Here is a 21,477-nt window from a genome sequence, read left to right as displayed (position 1 = left end):
GGAAAGAGAGAATGGGGTAACTGAGACCCAGAGGGCTTAAGGGACTTGTCTAAGGTCATCCACCCAGGCTGGGCATCTGGACGGCTTCTCAGACCTCCCGACTTTCAGCTCAGGACTCTGGCAAACTTAGCCTTTGCCGGCTGTCTAGAGAAGTAGCGTGGCTCAGTGGAAAGAGCACGGGCTTTGGAGTCAGAGGTCATGGGTTCGAATCCTGGCTCCGCCACATGTCTGCTGTGTGACCTTGGGCAAGTCACTTAACTTCTCTGAGCCTCAGTTACCTCATCTGTAAAATGGGGATTAAGACTGTGAGCCCCACATGGGGCAACCTGATCACTTTGTATCCCCCCAAGCGCTTAGAACAGTGCTTTGCACATAGTAAGTTCTTAACAAATGCCAACATTATTATTATTATGGGGGCTGAGGGAAGTGTGAGAATGAGTTGCCCAGGAGACTTTTTGAAATAACCACATTGGCCTGCCACAGGCTTCTCAAAAAGGACCAACCCTGAGCCCCTTCTCCTCTGGGAAGATGCCATTCCTGGAAGACTCTGGGATACTGCCGGGCCCTCTGGAACCCTCTAGTGCAGTCAGGGGGGAAGATGAGGGAAGGAGCTGCCCAACTCCCTCTGCTAGAACATCAAAGACTGGGAGATCCCAGAAGGGAGAAACTCTGGTGGGCCTGGGAGTCAGAGGACCTGGGTTCTAGTCCCAGCTCTGCCATTTGTCTGCTATGTGACCTTGGACAAGTCACTTAACTTCTCTGTGCCTCAGTTCTCTCATCTGTAAAATAGGGACTGAGGCTATGAGCCTCAGATGGGACAGGGACTGTGTCCAGCCTGATTATCTTGTATCTACTTCAGAACTTAGAACAGTGCCTGGCACACAGTAAGTGCTTAACAAATGCCATTATTGTTATTATTATTTCAAACCCTATATTCAAGAGAGAGATGCAGAAAAATGTGAATTCAGTGGATGTTTCTATTGTTTTCCTTTGACTGCACTTTGGCAACTTCAAGAAATATTAACAACAACAACAATAGTAAATATGTTTCCTAAGCACTTACTGTGTCCCAAGCACTCTGATAAGCCCTGGGGAAGATACAAGATAATTTGATCTGATACCCATTAGACTTTTCTCCTTGATCACTATGTTATCAGTCCGTCTGGGACATTAAAAGTCTGAAGTTGAACTCTGAGGGGTTATGAATTTATTATTCAAAATACGGATCAAAACTTAATGCCTGGGAAGATGAGAAGGAACCTTACCAAATGTTTCCAGAAACTATAGTTTTAGAGCAGTAAGAAAAAGACTGCCAAAACTCACAAGGTGTCTCACTTCCAGTAGTAGATAGGGCAAAATGCATGCAATGTAGAATGAGAAGAGTTAAAAACAAGCATATTGATGAGGGATGGATTGTCTTGAATTATTAAACAGGTCACTGTTTGGGGATCAGCATTAAAATCCAACCTAAAAACCTCTCACCCCATAGAGCAGGAGCACTGGACTACTAAACCTAGCCTGGCGATCTTTATTCTAGCCCACTTCCGGGGTTAGGGAAGCCCTGGAACCTATTGGAGCATGGGTCTGGGAAACAAGACACCTGAATTCTCCCCCATTGCACTGATGTACATATGTTTATGCTAGATAAGTACCCAGATTATTTGGTTTCCCACAATCCCCCTTCACGGGGCTGCTGCCCCTAACTGTGCCCTCGCCAGACTTTCTGTTAGGGTATTTTCCTGACTCCTCTCTTTGCCGACTGCTGCCCTGCAGAGATTTGCTGGCGGGCAGCTGGACTGGGAGTATTAAGCAACAGGATGTCCTCAAAGGGCCAGCCTGAAAGAGACTCAGATTCAGATTGTTCATCCCTTCTGCTCACTCCCCACCAGAAACATCAGGGAGTCGCATTGGTTCAGTCAGCAGGTCCAGGATAAGGATGGGGCAGGGGTGACCCTCCCTAATTTACAGATGAGGAATCTGAGGCCCAGAAAGGTTAGGTGATTCATCTAAGGTGACATAGCAGATCAGTCTGTGATCCAACGGGGGCTGGGACCCGGGTCTCTTTTTACTAGCCTTTACTGGGTTGCGTCTGTGGGCTGCTCAGGGAGAGGAGCAGGGGGTGGCTACTGATATCCCCGCTCTTCCTGCCCAGACCCAAGTTATTTTATGTTGGGGGCAGAATGTGGACCTCCCTACAAATAATAATAATGATTATGGTATTTGTTAAGCACTTACAATGTGCCAAGCCCTGCTCTAAACGCTGGGGATGATACAAGTTAATCAGGTTGGACACAGTCCCTGTTCCACATGGGGCTCCACACTCTTATCCCCATTTTAAAGATGAGGTAACTGAGGCCCGGAGAAGTTAAGTGACTTGTCTAAAGTCACACAGCAGACAAGTAGCAGAGCCAGAATTAGAACCCAGGTCCTTCTAACTCCAAGGCCCATGTTCTATCCACTAAGCCATGCTGCTTCCTCTAGGACTTGCCATAGCCAAACTATCCAGTTCTGGGGTCCACAGGACTGACCAAGGTTTCCTCCAACCCAACCCTTTTCTGGGATCCCAGCAGGCACGGGCCTTAGCCCATTCCCCATCCACAGGTTAGGATGGGCCCAAGAGGTGGGTATGGGTGGCAGGGTGGCGGGGCTGGGGGGGCAGTTTAGGGCAAGAAGGACACTTCCTTCTCAGTATTCACACTGCTTATGTAAGGAAGGCTCCAGGTAGGCCACCCTGATAGGCTTTTAATTGAGATTTCTTGTAGGTCCTGATTGTATTTTATACTCCAAATCATTTTAACAGCATAATAATAATAATAATAACAATGGTATTTTTGTAAGTGCTTACTATGTGCCAGTCATTGTACTGGCACTGTACTGTACTAAGCACTGGGGTAGATACAAGCAAATCATGTTGGACACAGTCCCTGTCCCACAAGGGACTGACAGTCTAAATCCCCATTTTACAAATGAGGGAACTGAGGCCCGAAGACGTGAAGTGACTTGCCCAAGTTCACACAACAGAGAGAGAGAGTGCAGCCCCGAGGCCCTGCAGGAGGTGAGTGGGCTAGGGTCTCCCCAAAATGATGGGAGTCTGGGGGGAGGGGAGGGGTCTTCCTAATAATAATAATGGTATTAAGTATTATGTTCCAGGCACTGTACTAAGCACTGGGGTAGGTACAAGCAAATTGGGTTGGACACAGTCCCTGTCCCACGTTTACAGATTCCCATTTTACAGATGAGGTATCTGAGACACAGAGAAGTTAAGTGACTTGCCCAAGGTCACCTAACAGATGAGTGGTGGATCCCGGATTAGAACCCATGACCTTCTGCCACCCAGGCCCATGATCTATCCACTATGCCGTGCCATGGACCCCTTGCCCTTGCGCACCCTCTGGCCTTTCATACACCGACAGACCACTTCTCTCCCCACCCCAAAGCCCTCCTCCCAGAGGCCTTCCCTGCCTAAGCCCCCATTTCCCCTAACCACCGTCTCCTCTGTATTGCCTATGCAGCTGGCCCTGTTCCCGCCCTCCTCCCCCAGCCCCACAGCACTTATGTACTTACTCATCTGAACTTTATTTTCACATCTGTTTCTCCCTCTGGGCTACGTGGCTTCAAGATGGTGGACCTGGCCATGAGCTAGAGATCAATGGGAACACTGGAGAGACTATGCATGATAAATGGGTACCATTAGGGAATGAGCAGTGCCAATTTCTTGCTCAACCACCAATAAGAAGCCACAGAATCTGACTGGCAGCATGGAGTCTAATGATTGTTTGCGCCAGTCGGATCATCTTCGGGAGGGCCGAGGGGAGCTGACTGCATCAGCTAGGAGGGGGTTTATACAGATGGACCTATATATTAAAGTCTACATGTGTAAGCAGCCCACGCTCAGTACCTGGTCCAACAGCCATGTGCTGACATAATAATAATAATAATGATGGCATTTATTAAGCGCTTACTATGTGCAAAGCACTGTTCGAAGCGCTGACATCTCCTGAGAAGGAGTGGGATTAAACGTGCCTGACTTGGAGTGTGCTGTTCTCCCTTTCTTCTTTATGCTCCACCTCTCCATGCATGGTAGCAACTCCCCCTTTCTCCATCTCTCTCCGCTTCTCATCCCCATGCACCCCTTGTCCCCTAGTCCTGTCCCAGTGAGCTCAGGCATGTAATGCAGCCCATATGGATTCTGTGGATGGATGACTACTTCCCCATCTGATAATAATAATAATAATAATGGCATTTATTAAGAGCTTACTATGTGCAAAGCACTGTTCGAAGCACTGGATGCACAGCCACAGTCGGTCAATCTATCATATTTATTGGGCATTTATTTAAGCCTGCTGTGTGCAGACCACTGTACTAAGCACTTGGGAGAGTATAATATAACAATATAACAAATGTATTCCCTGCTCACAATGTGCTTACAGTCTAGAGGGCCTCCAGCAACCAGGTGGAGAGACAGGGGAGGGGGGCAGCATTGATGGCAGGGGACAGGGAGCAGAGGGAGAGACTTCACTGTACCTCATCTTATCTATCTTGCTGCCGACCTCTTGTCCATGTCCTGACTTTGGCCTGGAACGCTTTCCCTCCTCAAATCTGACATACAATTACTCTCTCTCCCTTCAAAGCCTTATTGAAGGCCCATCTCCTCCAAGAAACCTTCCCTGACTAAGCCCTCCTTTCCTCTTCTCCCACTCCATTCTGAGTCACTCTGACTTGCTCCCTTTATTCATCCCCCTCACAGCCCCCATGTACATATCCATAATATATTTATTTGTATTAATGTCTTTCTCCCCCTCTAGACTGTAGGCTCGTGTGGGCGGGGAATATACAAATGAATTAATATATCTGTTTATCGTTATATTGTTCTCTCCCAAGTTCTTAATATAGTGCTTTGCACACAGTAAGTGTTCAATAAATATGATTGAACGAATGAATGAAATTTCTGCCCCTCTTTGGCTCACTTTCCTCATCTGGAAAATGGGGATAAATCAGCAGCTCTCCCTATCACTTAGACTGTGAACCCTGTCTTACACGGGGACTCTTTTGGAATTGATTATCTTATATGTAGCCAAGCACCTGGGCCACTGCTTGTCACCTAGCAAGCATTAATAAATGCCATACTTATCAAATTGAGATGTGAATCATTTGCTGGGTTTTCTATGGTATTTGTTAAGCACTTAATATGTGCCAGGCACTGTACAAAGCACTGAGGTAGATACAAGACAATTGGGTTGAACACAGTCCCTGTCCCACATAGGGAAGCAATGTGGCCTATTGGATAGAGCACTGGCCTGGGAGTATTCTAATCCTGGCTCCACCACTTGCCTACTGTATGGCCTTGGACAAGTCACTTCACGTCTCTGTGCCTCAGTTACCACATCTGTAAAATGGGGATAAGACTGTGATCCCTAAGTGGGACAGGGACTGTGTCCAACCCAATTTGCTTATATTCACCCCAGAACTTAGTACAGTGTCTGGCACATAGTAAGTGTTTAACAAATACCATGATCATTATTATTATTATAGGGCTCACAGTCTTTGTCCCCATTTCACTGAGGGAACTGAGGCACAGAGTAGTGAAGTGACTAGCCCAAGATCACACAGCAGACAAGTGGCAGAGCTGGAATTAGAACTTAGGTCCTCTGACTCCCAGACACAGGCTCTTTCCACTAGGCCATGCTGCTTCATGCTGTTAGCATTGGGGAGTAGAGAAATAGATCACATCAATTTGACAATCTTGTATTGGAACCAATTAGGTTACTTCACTGGTTACTCAATGCTCTGGTGATCTTTCCACCCACTCGTCCTCAAACCTCCACCTCCAAAGTGTCATGGTAACCCTCCTCTGCATGAAGGAACATGCCTAGATCACCCCCTTCCAGCCCATCCACTGTTTGATGCCAGCAGACCACACCTCTACCCATCATTAAAACCTTTCTGAAGTCCCATCTCCTCCAGGAGGTCTTCCCTGATTCATCTCTCATCTCTCCACCTTAATTTCCCCTCCACTACCACTAAATAATAATAATAATAATTGTGGTATTTGTTAAGCACTTACTATGTGCCAGGCACTGTACTAAGCACTGTTGTAGATACAAGCAAATCAGGTTGGATACAGTCCCTGTCCCACATAGGCCTCAGTGTCTTAACCCTCATTTTACAGATGAGTTAACGGAGGCCCAGAGAAGCTAAGTGATCTGCCCAAGGTCACACAGTAGACAAGTAGCAGAGCCGAGATTAGAACCCAGGTCCTTCTAACTCCCAGGCCCATGCTCTATCCACTAGGCTATGCTACTTCCTTTCAGTACTTCCACATCACCAAAACATTGGTACTCCTCTTGCCCCCACTCCATTCCCTCGGCAGCACTTATGTATACAATCTTTACATTCTATTACTTTACCCTACCTGTACATTATTTTAGTGTCTGTCTCCACCACTAGATTGTGTGCTTGAGGGCAGGGATTGTGTCTATTCTATTTTATTCTCCTAATGATAATACTAATAATTGTGGTACTTGTTAAGCACTTACTATGTGCCAGGCATTGTACTAAGCACTGGAGTGGATACAAGCAAATCAGGTTGGGCACAGTCCCTGTCCCCCGTGGGGCTTATAATTGGGCTTAAAATTCCCATTTTAAAGATGAGGTAACTGAGGCCCAGAGAAGTGAAGTCAGAGAAGTGAATTTGTCCAAGGTCACACAGCAGTCAAGTGCTTCGGCAGCACATATACTAAAATTGGAACGATGCAGAGAAGATTAGCATGGCCCCTGCTCAAGGATGACATGCAAATTTGTGAAGCGTTTCATATTTTTCCTCTAGGAGGCCTTCCCAGACTGAGCCCCCTTTTTCTTCTCCTCCTCCCCATCCCCTCCTCTGCCCTACCACCTTCCACTCCCCACAGCACTTGTATATATTTGTACAGATTTATTACTCTATTTTACTTGTACATATTTACTACTCTATTTATTTTGTTAATAATGTGCATATAGCTGTAATTCTATTTATTCTGACGGTTTTGACACCGGTCTACATGTTTTATTTTGTTGTCTATCTCCCCCTTCTAGACTGTGAGCCCGTTGTTGGGTAGGGACCGTCCCTATATGTAGCCGACTTGTAATAATAATAATAATAATAATGGTATTTATTAAGCGCTTACTATGTGCAAAGCACTGTTCTAAGCGCTGGGGAGGTTACAAGGTGATCAGGTTGTCCCACGGGAGGCTCACAGTCTTAATCCCCATTTTACAGATGAAGTAACTGAGACCCAGAGAAGTTAAGTGACTTGCCCAAAGTCACACAGCTGACAATTGGCGGAGCCGGGGTTTGAACCCATGACCTCTGACTCCAAAGCCCATGCTCTTGCCACTGAGCCACACTGCTTCTGCTTCGCTGCTTGTACTTCCCAAGGGCTTAGTACAGTGCTCTGCACACAGTAAGTGCTCAATAAATACGACTGAATGAATGAATGAATGAATTAATGAATAATACTGAAGCAATGATTTAGGCACTGAGATCCTGGTGAGAGCTGAGTGGTTCTGGGCATTTGAAGGTTGAATGCAATTCCAAAACAAAACAAGGCTCAATTTGAGTTAGATAACAATCCTCCCAAATGTGGCAAATTAACCTGAGCTTAATATTTAAGTAAACGGCAGGAGTGATGAATGATACTGTCTGTTTGAACTAAGGGGTGCGAACTAGTTCTCTCTTGGTTAGTTATTACAACTTGCCAACTTCCACCACAGAGAAATCTCAGTAGAGAAGCAAGACTTTAATAAAAATCTCCATACAGCAAGTAGGAACCAAGGCTCTGTGAAAGTGCTATGCCTAAGAGAGTCAAGCAGACACTGAGGGTGCTGTCAGAATAATAATAATAAATTCAGGTATTTGTTAAGCACTTACCATGTGCCAGGCACTGTACTAAGCGCTGGAGAGTAGACTCCATTGGGCTTGTGCTCTAACCAGTTTAGAGAAACAGCATGGCCTAATGGATAGAGCACGGGTATGGGAGTCAGAAGGACCTGGGTTCTAGTCCCGGCTCTGCCACTTGTCTGCTGTGTGACCTTGAGGAAGGTACTTCACTTCTCTGTGCCTCAGTTACCTCATCTGTAAAATGGGGGTTATGACTGTGAGCCCCATGTGGGAGAGGGACTGTGTCCAACCCGATTACCTTGTATCTAGCCAAGTGCTTAGTACAGTGTCTGTCACATAATAAGCACTTAAATACCACAATTATTATTAATAATTATTATTATTATTAATTATAACCTGGTTATAGAACATGGTTTCTAATCCCAGCTCTGCCACATATCTGCTGTATGACCTTAGGCAAGCCACTTCACCTTTCTGGGCCTCAGTTACCTCATCTTTAAAATGAGGATTAAGACTGTGAGCCCCTTGTGGGAGAGGGGCTGTGTCCAACCTGATTACCTTGTATCTATCTCAGTGCTTAGAACAGTTCTTGGCACATCTTTTAGACTGTGAGCCCACTGTTGGGTAGGGACTGTCTCTATATGTTGCCAACTTGTACTTCCCAAGCGCTTAGTACAGTGCTCTGCACACAGTAAGTGCTCAATAAATATGATTGATTGATTGATTAAAAAGTACCATAATTATTCATTATTATCGTGATATGTGTTAAGCTGCTTCCTATGTACCCAGCACTGTACTAAGTGCTAGAATAAGTACAAAATAGTTAGGTGGTACATACAGTCCCTGTCCCACATGGGGTTCACAGTCTAAGGGGAAGGGGGAGAACAGGTCTTTGATCCCCATTTTACCAATGAGGAAACTGAGAAGTGAAGTGATTTGCCCAAGGATACAACAGGCAAATTGGAGAGCCGGAATTTGAACCCAGGTCCCCTCACTGCCAGGCCTGTGCTCTTTCACCTAGACCAGACTGCTTCTCATAGGCCATGCTGCTTCTTGTGGGGGTTGTTTTTGAAATAGGTCATGGAGCCTCACAACAGAAGAGGCCCCCTTACCGCTAACCAAGGGGGTTGTGGGGTGTGCTTAGAAGAAACAGCTGCTTCCTCTCCCACCTCACATGGGGTTGAGGCTCCCAGGCCCTATTTGGGCTCACTTGACAGCATTAGGGAAGTGTGTTTGCCATTGGAACTGTGTCTCCCTGTGTGAACTTCAATCAATCTATCAGTCAATCAATCCACATTATTTACTGTGTGCGGACCACTGTACCAAAGACTTGGGAGAGCATAATAATTAGTAGACAATATCCCTGTCCTCAAGGGGCTTACGATCTAGCAAAGACAGGCACTAAAATAATTTACAGGTAGGGGAAGCAACAGAGTTTAACAATATATAGGTAAGTGCTGTGAAGGTTGGGAGACGGTGAGCACTTAAGTGCTTAGGGAATGAGGAATTCAGTGCATATGGGCCTGGGAGTCAGTAGGACCTGGGTTCTAATCCAGGCTATGCCACATATCTGCTGTGTGACTTTTGGCAAGTCACTTCACTTCTCCAGGCCTCAGGTACCTCATTTCTAAAATGGGGATTAAGACTGTGAGCCCCATCTGGGACAGGAACTGTTTCCAACACAATTTGCTTGTACAATAATAATAAAAATAATAATGTTGGTGTTTCTTAAGCACTTACTATGTGTCAAGCACTGTTTTAAGCACTGGGGTAGATACAAGGTTATCAGGTTGTCCCATGTAGAGCTCACAGTCTTCATCCCCATTTTGCAGATGAGGTAACTGAGGCACAGAGAACTTAAGTGACTTGCCCAACATCACACAGCTGACAAATGGCAGAGCCGGGATTAGAACCCATGACCTCTGATTCCCAGGCCCGTGCTTTTTCCACTAAACCATGCTGATTCTCTTGTATCCACCCTAATAATAATGATGATGATGGTATTTGTTAAGCACTTACTATGTGTAAAGCACTGTTCTAAGCGCTAGGGTAGATACAAGGTGATCAGGTTGTCCCATGTGGGGCTCACAGTCTTAATCCACATTTTACAGATGAGGGAACTGAGGCCCAGAGAAGTTAAGTGACTTGCCCAAAGTCACACAGCTGACAAATGGCAGAGTGGGATTAGAACCCATGACCTCTGGCTCCCAAGCCCAGGCTCTTTCCACTGAGCCACGCTGCCACCCTAGTGCTTAGTACAGTGCCTGGCACATAGTATGTGCGTAATAAATACCACAATTAGTAGAGAAGCAGCGCGGCCTAGTGGCAAGAACACAGATTTGGAGCCAGGATTAGAACCCTGAACCTCTGATTCCCAGGCCTGTGTTTTTTCCACTAGGACACGCTGCTTCTCCAATAGTTTGGTATTAAAGGAGTGAACTAGCAGAGAATCATGAAGTGAGTTGCTTAAAAAATAACAGTTCATCAGATGAGCTTAAGTTTACCTTAAGAAAAACAGGAAGAAGCAGGCAAAGATTAAACTCAGAGTAAATAACTAGGCTAGGCTGACAAATCAGCTGCTTCAAAGCCCACACAGACCTCTTCCTGCCCTCCCGCCCCGCCCCACTCTTTTGGGTCCTTGATTTCTCCATTAGTAAGTCTGGCTTTTGCTCATTTTTGCTAAGATGGTTTTCTGTTCTTTGGGGCCGGGTAGCCTGCCCTGGACCCTTCCCCACATTAGCTACTGATGCCCCCTGCCCGCCCCCTCTTGACAATGTGTGGTGGAGGGAGGAGAGAACTACAGCTCTTTAGTTGAATTTACTACTACAGTTGGATTTACCAGAGAGTGAAGAGGCCCCTTCCTCCTTCTCCTCTTCCACCTGGCTATGCAGGCAGGAAACCTAGGCCTAGTCTGACTGACCTGGGCTGACCCTCACCTCCATCGCGCATGCTCCTGCTGCTGTCCAGCCAGTTGGTGCCAGACAGTGACTACTCTTCAGCCTGGAAAACAGTGCCCACTGGTCCAGAGTCGTCCCCCATCCCGCTCTCTGTTGTGCATCTGGTACTCACCTTCTCTGACATTTTGACTCACTCCCCAGGGGCATCTGAAAGGCCTGCCTCCACCCAATGTCCTGACCTACTCACAGTCATCTAACACAGCCCACCACCCAGACCACTTCTACTCCTCCTCCTCCTACTGCACCTCCTTGATGACCTCCCTGCCCCCTGTCCCTCTCCACTCCAGTCCATACTTCACTCTGCTGCCCGGATCATTTTTCTACAAAAACATTCAGCTGTGTGACTTGGGTAACTGTAACGCAGGAGCTTAGCTCCAAGCAGATTCATTCTGGATTCGGTGAGACCGAAGAGGGAGGAGCCTTTGCAATGGGGTTCATATCACCTTTAATCTAGCAGCGGCCGGTCGAAGTCCTGGTGCAAGGACAGCCCCCTTCCCCGGGACATCTGTGGAGCATCCGCACCGCAACAGGTGTGGGGCGGGCTTTTATACAGAACCGGACAAATGTGGCCACTTGCCGAAGGCTTATCTAAGGCCTACATAAGTATGGTGCAGTTAGAAATATTAGAAATATACGGCGCATGAGCAGAAAGCAAAGCAAGGAATTCTAGGTATCATAACAAAGCGAGGGATCCTGGATATCACAACAAAGTGAGGGATTCTGGGTATCACAGTATTCCGTGGACATACAGAAAGTCACTTAACTTCTCTGCTTGTTACCTCATCTGTAAAATGGGGATTAAGACTGTGAGCCCCACGTGGGACAACCTGATTACCTTGTATCTCCCCCAGCGCTTAGAACAGTACTTGGCACGTAGTAAGTGCTTAACAAATACCATTATTATTATTAATAAAGGGAGCAAGTCAGGGTGATGAAGAAGGGACTGTGAGCCCGTTGTTGGGTAGGGACCGTCTCTATATGTTGCCGACTTGTACTTCCCAAGCGCTTAGTACAGTGCTCTGCACACAGTAAGCGCTCAATAAATACGATTGAATGAATGAGTGGAAGAAGAGGAAAGGAGGGCTTAGGGAAGGTCTCTTGGAGGAGATATGCCTTCAATAAGGCTTTCAAGGAGGGGAGGGTAATTGTCTGTTTGATTGCAGATTTAGATAATAGAGGACAAGTGAGCAGATACCACTCCCTGCCTCTGATCTAATCAACTGGTCAGGGGTTTCAGCCTTGTCAAGGGAGGAATAAATCCATCCTACTTGAGACTTTAAATATGCCAATCTCCCTGATAAAGCAGGTAGGGGGAGGGTACTGGTTATGTGCTCCCTTTGAGTAGCTCACTCAACAGTACTTGGAGGTTTTCTTGTTAAAGAGGCAATCAAGCAGGCCTAGACATGAAACAGCTTAGAGGGGACAGTCAGAGAGAGAAGGAGGGCAAATGCAACACCCTGATCACTGTACTTCTGTTGTGATCGGGTTTGTCTGATCTCCATTTTGTTTTCCCATCCCTTCCTCCCATCTCTTCCTCCCATCCCTTTGTACACCCTTCTTCACGAAGAAGAATGCCCGCCAAAACTTCCCGCCACAAAACCTGCCTAACAAAAGGCCTCCCCCACCCTGACCTGCCTGACAAAAGCCCTCCCCCACCCTGTTCAGAGCCGTTTATGACCCCAAGTGAAAATTAACCAATTGCAAGCCTCTGTTTCTGTAAACTTTCCACTGATTCGCAACTCCTGACCGTTAGCCTTGCGTTTTGTGCCGTTATAAACTCCGGCCCTACGCCTGATCGGGGCTGCTTGATCTGGGTTCCTGGCCCCTTGCAGCCGCGCGCTAATAAAATCCACTTCTAAATTACTACCTGGGTCTCACTCGCTGATTCTCGGCACAACACTTCCACAGGCTTCAACTGAGGCTATGACCATCCACTGTACCATGAAACAGCAGGATGCTGCATGACAACAGAAACAGTCATCAACCAATAGTGTTGATTTAGCATCTACTGTGTGCAGAGCACTGTACTAAGCACTTTGGAGAATACAATAGAGTCAATAGGCACAATCCCCATATTCAAGGATTTTACAGTCTACTTTTTTTAATGGTATTTGTTAAGCTTTTCATTCATTCATTCATTAAATTGTATTTATTGAGCACTTACTGTGTGCAGAACACTGTACTAAGCACTCGGAAAGTACAATGCACCAGGCACTGTTCTAAGTGCTGGGGTAGATACAAGATAATAAGCTTGGACACAGTCCATGCCCCACGTGGGGCTCACAGTCTAAATCCCCATTTTACAGATGAGGGAACTGAGGCACAGAGAAGAGAAGTGACTTGCCCAAGTTCACACAGCAGAGATGGGATGAGAACCCACGTCATTCTGACTCCCAAGTCCGGGCTCTATCCACTAGTCTGCTCTGCTTCTCGTGTGTGTGTGCATTTAAAGCTCTACTGTGCCATGTGCTTTGGAGAATCCAATAACAGACATATTGCAGACACAATCCCTGCCCTCGGGGATCTTACAGTCTCTTGTGTGCAAAGCACTGTACTAATCTCTTGGGAGACATCGATAGAGTTCATAGACACAATTCCTGTCCTCAAGGAGTTATAATCTAGCAGTGGAGACAGCCACTAAATTACATAACAGGTAGGAGAAAGCAATAGAGTTATAGAGATCTGTGCCTAAGTGCTTTACTTCCCAAGCGCTTAGTACAGTGCTCTGTACACAGTAAGCGCTCAATAAATACGATTGAATGAATGAATGAATACCCAAGTTCTTAGGTGGCACAGAAGAGGTGAAGCGGCAGTTAAGGATAGAAATAGAGTGAGGAGATGAGATTAATCAGGAAAGGCCTCCTGGGAGAGGTGTGACCTCAGAAGGGCTTGGAAGATGGGGACAGCTGTGGTCTCCTGGATGTGAAGGGGCCGAGGGAGTTCCAGGCAGGAGGGAGAGCTGGAGCAAGAAGTGGACCGTGAGAGAGGTGAGAACAAGGTAAGAGTGACTAGCTTGGTTTGAGGGGGTGAAATATGGGGGCTGGGGTGTAGAGGGAGAAGCGTGAGGGGCCTGGAACACCCTCCCTCTCCATATCTGACAGAAAATTACTCTCCCCCAGCTTCAAAGCCTTATTAAAGGCACATCTCCTCCAAGAGGCTTTCCCTGACTAAGCCCTATTTTCCTTTTATTCCACTCCCTTCTGCATCACCCTGACTTGCTCCCTTTATTCATCCCCACAGCACTTATGTACATATCCATAATTTATTTATATTCATGTCCATCTCCCCCTTTAGACTGTAAGCAGGAAATGTGTCTGTTATATTGTTGTACTGGACTCTCCCAAGCACTCAGTATAGTGCTCTGCATGCAGTAAGCACTCAATAGATATGATTGATTAAGTTGTGGGGGTGGGGGGGGGGCACAGATTTTAGAGAGGCTTGAAGCCAGTGATCAGTGCTACCACTCCCGGAGAAGCGTAGCATAGAGAACACAGCGACAGCTGCTTGCTTCAAGTCTGGCACTTTTAATCCCACTCCCTCCTGGAAAGGCTCAGCACATAGCCCAGGGTCCAGGTACTGAGCACCGGGCTCCTCACACAGGTAGTTTTAAACACATCCGTTTATTCGCATAAGCCCTGGATGACACATTCAGCTCCCCTTGGCCCTCCCAAAGATGGTCCCACAGGAGTGAACCCTCATTAGTCCCCATGCTGTAGGACAGGTTCTGTTGCCTATCATTGGAGGTTGAGCAAGAAGTTGGCATCCCTCGATCTCCAATGGCCCCCATTCATCACTCTTAGACTTTTCTCCAACAGTCTGTTGACCTCCACGTCATGGCTCGATCTGCCATCTTAGTTAGAGACATGTGCCCTGGGGCAGGGGGCACCCCCGAAAGAACAAGGCTTTGGGGAAACACGGGGTACACAGGTCGATCCCAAACTGCGATGGGGTAGAGGCTGGAGGTGTCCCTTGGGCTGCGCTCCATGGCAGGGGCTGGAGGAAGGCACCATGGCCTGCATTGTCAGGGTGAGTGTGGGAAGGGGACACCAGTCCTGTCGGGGGATGCTGTGTGCAGGCAAGGAGGCACCTGCTGAACACTGGAGAGGTGGCCCTGGCCCCCAGAGTGTGCAACAGATAAGAGAGGATGGGGGAAGGGAGGGGCGGCGTCAGCTCCGCAGAGATGGTATCTGGGAATGTCCTCTCCTCACTGCAGGACCCACCCTGGATCACAGGGAAAATTCAGCTTGGATCTTCTTCCCCACACTGCAAAGCTCAATCCAGATGATGGTTTGGAACTCAGGTAAAAAACAGCCGTAGCAGTACGGTGATGCCCTGTGGTGGCAAAGGCTCTATCCACAAGGCTCACCTCTCTTCCACGGAGCCCGAGCCTGAGAAGGGCCAGTGAAATCAATCAATCGTATTTATTGAGCGCTTACTATGTGCAGAGCACTCTGCACACTCTGCAAACAGTTGGGAGTCTCTGCTGGAGGAGGAGAGGAATGGACTACCATTGGAGGGTTTTGAGGAGTGGAGAGAAGTGTGCAGAAAATGATCTGGTCTCTGAGCTAGCATTGTAGAGGGGAAGACAGAATGCTTGGCACTTGGAGTGGGCATGGAAGGGTCCTAGGAAGGATGGGGGAGTTTGGCAAGCAGGCAGGGATTATGGACTGGGGCACCCAGTACCTGAGTTCTGGGGAGAGGGTGAAGAACGGAGTGCTGGGGAGGGGTGGGCAGGCCTGCCTCAACATTCCTAGTTCTCTCCTTCTGTGAGCCAGATTCTGTTGCCATGGCATCCGTATGTGGACTGGGGGTGCCATTCCACTTGGCCTCAGGGAGAAGCCGAAAGGGGTCTCTTTCCCTAGAGTCTATTTCCATTCCTGTGCAAACCCTTCCCTTCCCTCCCCTTCCTAGCTGCCTCAGCAATGCCCCGGGCCAAGAAGCCGTTAGACCTGGAATCTGAGGATTGGGTAGGGGCACCCAAATGGCGGGAAAAGATCCTGAAGACAGCCCAGGAGGCCCAAAGTCTGACAGAGATGTGCGGGCAGAGGGCGGTGGCTATGTGGCATCCCAAGGAGCCACCCCGCGACCCCACTGTGGCCCGACGCCTGATCCGGGAGGCCCAGCTGGCACCCTGGCGCTTCCGCATGCAACTGGTTAAGGGCGGGGGCATGATGGAGACCCCACCACGCGGCAAGGGTGTCACGCTCTGGTGGGGCAAGATCAAGCCTCCCCAGTGGAAGTCCCGCATGCCTCTGCCCCTCCTCCGGGACATGACCACCCTGCAGACCTCAAAGCAGATCCATGCCTATGCCCGAGAGTGCCGGCTGGTCGCCGCTCGCCTGAACCGGGCAGGGGACCAGGTCAACCTGAAGATGCGGGAGCTGATGAAACAGCGACAATCCACAGACCATACCCTAAGCATTGTGCGCCGGGGGATACTGGTCAACCAGCAGTGCAAACAGCTGCGTACCTACCGGCCCCGCTCGGAGAAGGTGAAGCCCCCTCGGTTCTCCCTGTGCTCCACCCGAGGCTGGCTGGGGGACACACCTGGAAACATCCCACCTCCCACCCCGAGATGGTCTGTCACCCTGCTCTTCCCCCTCCCCATGTCCCTCCTCCCAGAGGGAGGGCTGGAGGCAGAGCAGGGGGCAGGGACAGAGCCTGGGGAGGAGGCAGTAGTGGAATGTGCAGTGGTGGGCTGCTGGGGCCTGGTCCCCAAGGAGAGAGGCAGGATCAAGTCGCTGATCCTCTGTGGACCCAGGTACCTGACCAGGTGGATGAGATCCTGGAGAAGGAGCGACAGCTGCTGCTGAAGCTAAAGAGGAAACTGGAGCAAGACTTGGGCATTTCGGAGAGTGTGGTCAAGGTGCCGATAGACTTCCCTTGATGCTTCCTGGATTCCCCAATTTTGGGCCCTGGCTCATTCTCCCCTCTTCCTCCTCCTCCTCTTCCCTTCACCCCAGGCTCCAACTCTCACCCTCATGCACCCCCTCACACCGCCCTAGATATGACCTCTAACCCCCTGTACCACCTGTCTAGCCCATTGGTCCTGGCAGGACCCCTGTGGCACACCCCCATCCTTCCCCCAGGCCTTGGCATTGATCTCCATCCTTCCTCCCCTTCACCCCACATGCCCTGGTCCTGACGCCCCAACCTCACCTTACTGTACCCCTCCAGGATCTGGCTAAGTGTCGCTCCTCCTTGGAGTCCTGCTGTCAGCAGCGATTGCTTGTGGTGGAGCTTCTAAACAAATCCCTGGAGGAGGTGCTGGGAGAAGCTGGAAGGAAATCTTGGCTCTTCCTCAGCCGTCCACCCTCCCCCTGGCAGGAAATTAATCCTACTCCCACCGCGAACCCTCTGGGCGCCTACACCCCCGGTAACTCCCCCTGCTGCCCCATACCCAGAAAGGGAGATGAGATAGAGGGACACTGAGACAGTGGCCAGGGATGAGAGGCAAAGACACTGAGATATTGAGACAGATGAAAAGGCAAAGGTCTGAGAGATACTGAGATAGAAATGTAGGGACCCACAAAGGATGCAAGACAAAGAAAGATAGCCAGAGACGCTGAGGCTCAGAATCAGTAAGACACTGAGAGAGTCACACCGAAGGCTTCACCTACCATCTATTCCCAAATTTACATCTCCAGCCCTGATCTCCCTCCCTCTCTGCAGGCTCACGTCCCTCCTCTCTTCACAACATCTCTACTTAGATGTCCCACCACCTCAGACTTAACATGTCCAAAACAGTACTCCTCATCTCCCCACCAAGACTTTGTCATCCCTGACTTTCCCATCACTGTAGACAGCACCACCATTCTCCATCTCACAAGCCCTTGGCGTTATCGACTCATCTCTCTCATCAATCATATTTGAATTCCTGCTGTGCGCAGAGCACTGTACTAAATACTATATGCTTGGAAGAGTACAACGTAACAGACATCCTTAATATCCAAAAGTCTTCCCAACTTCCATGGTACCAGAGAGCACCAGAGAGAGTTCCCGAGGGGATTTTTCTGGGAACTGGTGACATCTTTCAGGGCATCATTAAGGGGAGGGTGAAGAGGTATCCCAGAAGCTTGCCGCTCCCTAGCCTCGTTTGGGAAAAGTCCTGCTTCCGGGTTGTCGAATCCTGCTTCTAAGCTTGATAGCTTTTCTGATTCCTTCACTCCAAAATTCACGTAGTCTTCCTTATCTCTTCTAGACTGTGAGCCCGTTGTTGGGTAGGGACCATCTCTATGTGTTGCCAACTTGTACTTCCCAAGCGCTTAGTACAGTGCTCTGCATACAGTAAGCACTTAATAAATACGATTGAATGAATGAATGAAAGACATTTCCTGCCCACAGTGCCCAACACCTGACCCGGGAGGCCCACCTGGCACCCTGACTGCCTTTCAGTCTGGAGGAGACAGGCATTAATATAAATAAATTATGGACGTGTACATATTCAACCTGTCACCAAATCCTCTCGGTTCAACCTTCACAACATCGCTATCCAAACTGCTACGGCATTAATCCAGTCACTTATCCTATCCTGCTTTGACTACTACATCGGTCTCCTCGCTGACCTCCCTGCCTCCTGTCTCTCCCCACTCCAGTCCATACTTCACTTTCCTGCTCAGATCATTTTCCTGTAAAAACACTCAGTCCATGTTTCCCCACTCAAGAACTTTCAGTGGTTGCCCATCCACCTCTGCATCAAACAGAAACTCCTTACCATCAGCTTTAAAGCACTCAATCACCTTGCCCCTTCCTACCTCAACTCGCTACTCTCCTACAACCCAGCCTGCACACTTTGCTCTGCTAGCCTTCTCACTGTACCTTGATCTCATCTATTCTCACCACCAACCTCCTGCCCACCTCCTGCCTCTACTCTGGAATGCCCTCCCTCTTCATATCTTACAGATGGTCACTCTCCCCACCTTCAAAGCCTTATTAAAAACACATCTCCAAGAGGGCTTCCCCAACTAAGCCCTCATTTCTTCTCCCACTCCCTTCTGTGTCACCCTTTCACTTGAATTTGCAACCTTAAGTCAATTCTCCCTCAGCACTGTCTGTATCCCCCTCTCAAGACTGTAAGCTGCTTGTGGGCAGGGAATGTGTCTACTGTTATACTGTACTTTCCCAAACATTTACTAGTGTTTGCACACACAGTAAGTGCTCAGTAAATATAATTGATTGAGAGAGACACTAAGAAAGAGATAGCCTCACACCCTGACAGATTCAGAGACCAAAAAATGAGATAAGATGGGGCAGGGTGAGAAGGGAAGAATGGGACAGGGGGAGAGTGAGGTGAGACAGGAGAAGAGAGGAATTGGAGTTGGCGGAGCGGTGAGAAGGGAGGAGGGAGAAATAGTGGGGGGAGCAAGGTGAGAAGGAGGAGTTGGGGGGTAGAAGGGGAGCCCTTTTGGAACTCCCTGCCCTCTGCCTTCACCCCAGAGTGTGCTGTGATCCTTGATACGGCAAAGAACTTGTATCCCAAGGCCCATGATGTGCTGAAACAGCTGGTGAAAAACCAGGCACTTGTGAAGACCCAACAGCAAGAAATATACAAACAAGTGAGGCAAAAGCTGACCCAGAAGATGAAGGAGACCATGATGCTCAAGGTGGGCTGGATCAAATGGGTTGGGAGGTAGTGGGGGAGTTGGGTGCAGAGGACTTAAGGCCTCTTCTCCCCCATCTCATGGCAGAGATTCCTGAAGCCCCAGAGCTATCCCCTGGTCCATCCCCACCCCATCCTTGTCATCCATGTGAGAAGCTGATGGCTTCTCCCCAAGATGAGGGGCTAGGGAAAGCAGAGTGGGGGACCCTGGGTCACCTGTGCTCACTGTTCCCAGACCCTTGGCCAGGCCCTGCCCTTCCTGATTAATCCTCCCCCCTCCCGACCCTTTGCCTCCAGGAGCGGCTGAATGTGTCCTCGGGGCTGATGCGAGGGACCATCAACCAGAGTGAGAAGTTCAAAGAGGACTTGGAACAAACCCAGGGGGTCCTCCAGGTGGGGGCAGAACTAGAAGGCTCGGTGGGGGGGGTGGGGTAGGGAGGAAATCTCTAAGCCTGTGGCTGAACCCCTGTAACTGAACCGTTCTCCTCTTGTCCCTGGGTGCCCACCCCGCCCTGCCCCCTGGCCACCTCCCTCATCTCTGGGATGCTACAGTACTCTGGCAGGAGTCGGGTGGGGAAGCCGGGGCTCATCCAATGCTCTGTTCACACAGGGACCTATGACTGTGAATTACCTGGAGACGCGGGAGAAGTTGACACGCCCCATGGTGCGGGTGTACCAGAGACACGTGGGCACCCAGCTGCCCGAGGCCACCCGCCTTGCCCAGGTAAGGGCCCCACCCCACCCTCCCTCTCCAAACTCATAGTGGCAAGGTGCAACGGCAGCCTTCCCCCACCTCCAAGTTCTCTTCTCATCTCCTTCTGCCCCACAGGCCTCCCAGAAGTTGGATAAGTTCCTGACCCACACAAACCAGGACCTGGAGAAATTGAAGGCTACACAGGAGCACCTCAAATCGTGTATGAGCAGCAAGCAGATGGGCTATGATGTGGACTATGCAGTCCTGCGGCTGCGTCAGCACCAGAACCACCCACACATGACCTACGAGCAGGCCCAACGCCTCGTTCATAACTGATTAACCTCTAACTCCCCAAAGGTGGCAGGGAAGGAGAAGGGGGAGGTAGTGAGAATAAACTATGATGGAGCTGTCCATTTCCACAACACCTCCTACCCAACTCTCGTGGTCACCCAACACCACGGTCGGGCCCGGAACCCACAGAGTGGCAGCTACACTCTAGAGCTGTCCAGGGGTCTGGGGCTCTGACCGCTCGGTCCTCTGTTATCAGGGCCAGACTCTAAAGCTCTCAGAGAAGCAGCGTGGCTCAGTGGAAAGATCACGGGCTTGGGAGTCAGAGGTCATGGGATCATTCATTCATTTACTCAATCGTATTTATTGAGCACTTACTGTGTGCAGAGCACTGTACTAAGCACTTGGGACGTACAAGCTGGCAACATATAGAGACGGTCCCTACCCAACAATGGCTCACAGTCTAGAAGCCCAGCTCTGCCATTTGTCAGCTGTGACTTTGAGCAAGTCTCTTCACTTCTCTGTGCCTCAGTTTCCTCATCTGTAACATTGGGATTAAGACTGTGAGCCCCACGTGAGACAACCTGATTACCTTGTATCCCCCCAGCGCTTAGACCAGTATTCACCACATACTAAGCGCTTAACAAATACCATCATTATTATTAACATGAACCCAACTCTGCCCAGGGCATCCACATGGGGATAAGAATGAAATAATAATAATAATAATAATAATGGCATTTATTAAGCGCTTACTATGTGCATCCACATGGGGATAAGAATGAAATAATAATAATAATAATGGCATTTATTAAGCGCTTACTATGTGCAAAGCACTGTTCTAAGCAATGGGGAAGTTACAAGATGACCAGGTTGTCCCATGGGGGGCTCACAGTCTTAATCCCCATTTTACAGATGAGGTAACTGAGGCACAGAGAAGTTAAGTGACTTGCCCAAAGTCACACAGCTGACAATTGGCGGAGGCGGGATTCGAACCCACGACCTGACTACAAAGCCCGTGCTCTTTCCACTGAGCCACGCTGTTTCCCTAACCCAGACCTGC

General features: G+C 49.0%; 1 protein-coding gene and 1 non-coding gene across 2 annotated transcripts; both read left to right on the top strand.

Annotated features, from left to right (window-relative positions):
• Positions 1-6,716: 6,716 nt before the first annotated feature.
• On the top strand, positions 6,717-6,819 carry LOC119920451. The gene has a single exon (XR_005448196.1). It is a non-coding gene; the product is annotated as a U6 spliceosomal RNA (small nuclear RNA).
• Positions 6,820-15,654: 8,835 nt separating this feature from the next.
• On the top strand, positions 15,655-20,540 carry CCDC105 (coiled-coil domain containing 105). Its single transcript, XM_038772936.1, has 7 exons — positions 15,655-16,325; positions 16,595-16,699; positions 17,011-17,209; positions 19,270-19,436; positions 19,730-19,825; positions 20,043-20,156; positions 20,262-20,540. Exons 1-7 carry the CDS (start codon positions 15,756-15,758, stop codon positions 20,460-20,462), a joined length of 1,452 nt encoding a protein of 483 aa, XP_038628864.1. The 5' UTR covers positions 15,655-15,755; the 3' UTR covers positions 20,463-20,540.
• Positions 20,541-21,477: the final 937 nt, after the last annotated feature.

The sequence above is a fragment of the Tachyglossus aculeatus genome, chromosome X1 (genome assembly GCF_015852505.1).
Source record: "Tachyglossus aculeatus isolate mTacAcu1 chromosome X1, mTacAcu1.pri, whole genome shotgun sequence".
NCBI lineage: Eukaryota > Metazoa > Chordata > Mammalia > Monotremata > Tachyglossidae > Tachyglossus > Tachyglossus aculeatus.
Note: the sequence above shows the minus strand (reverse complement) of the source record. Positions and strands in the feature narration are given on the sequence as shown.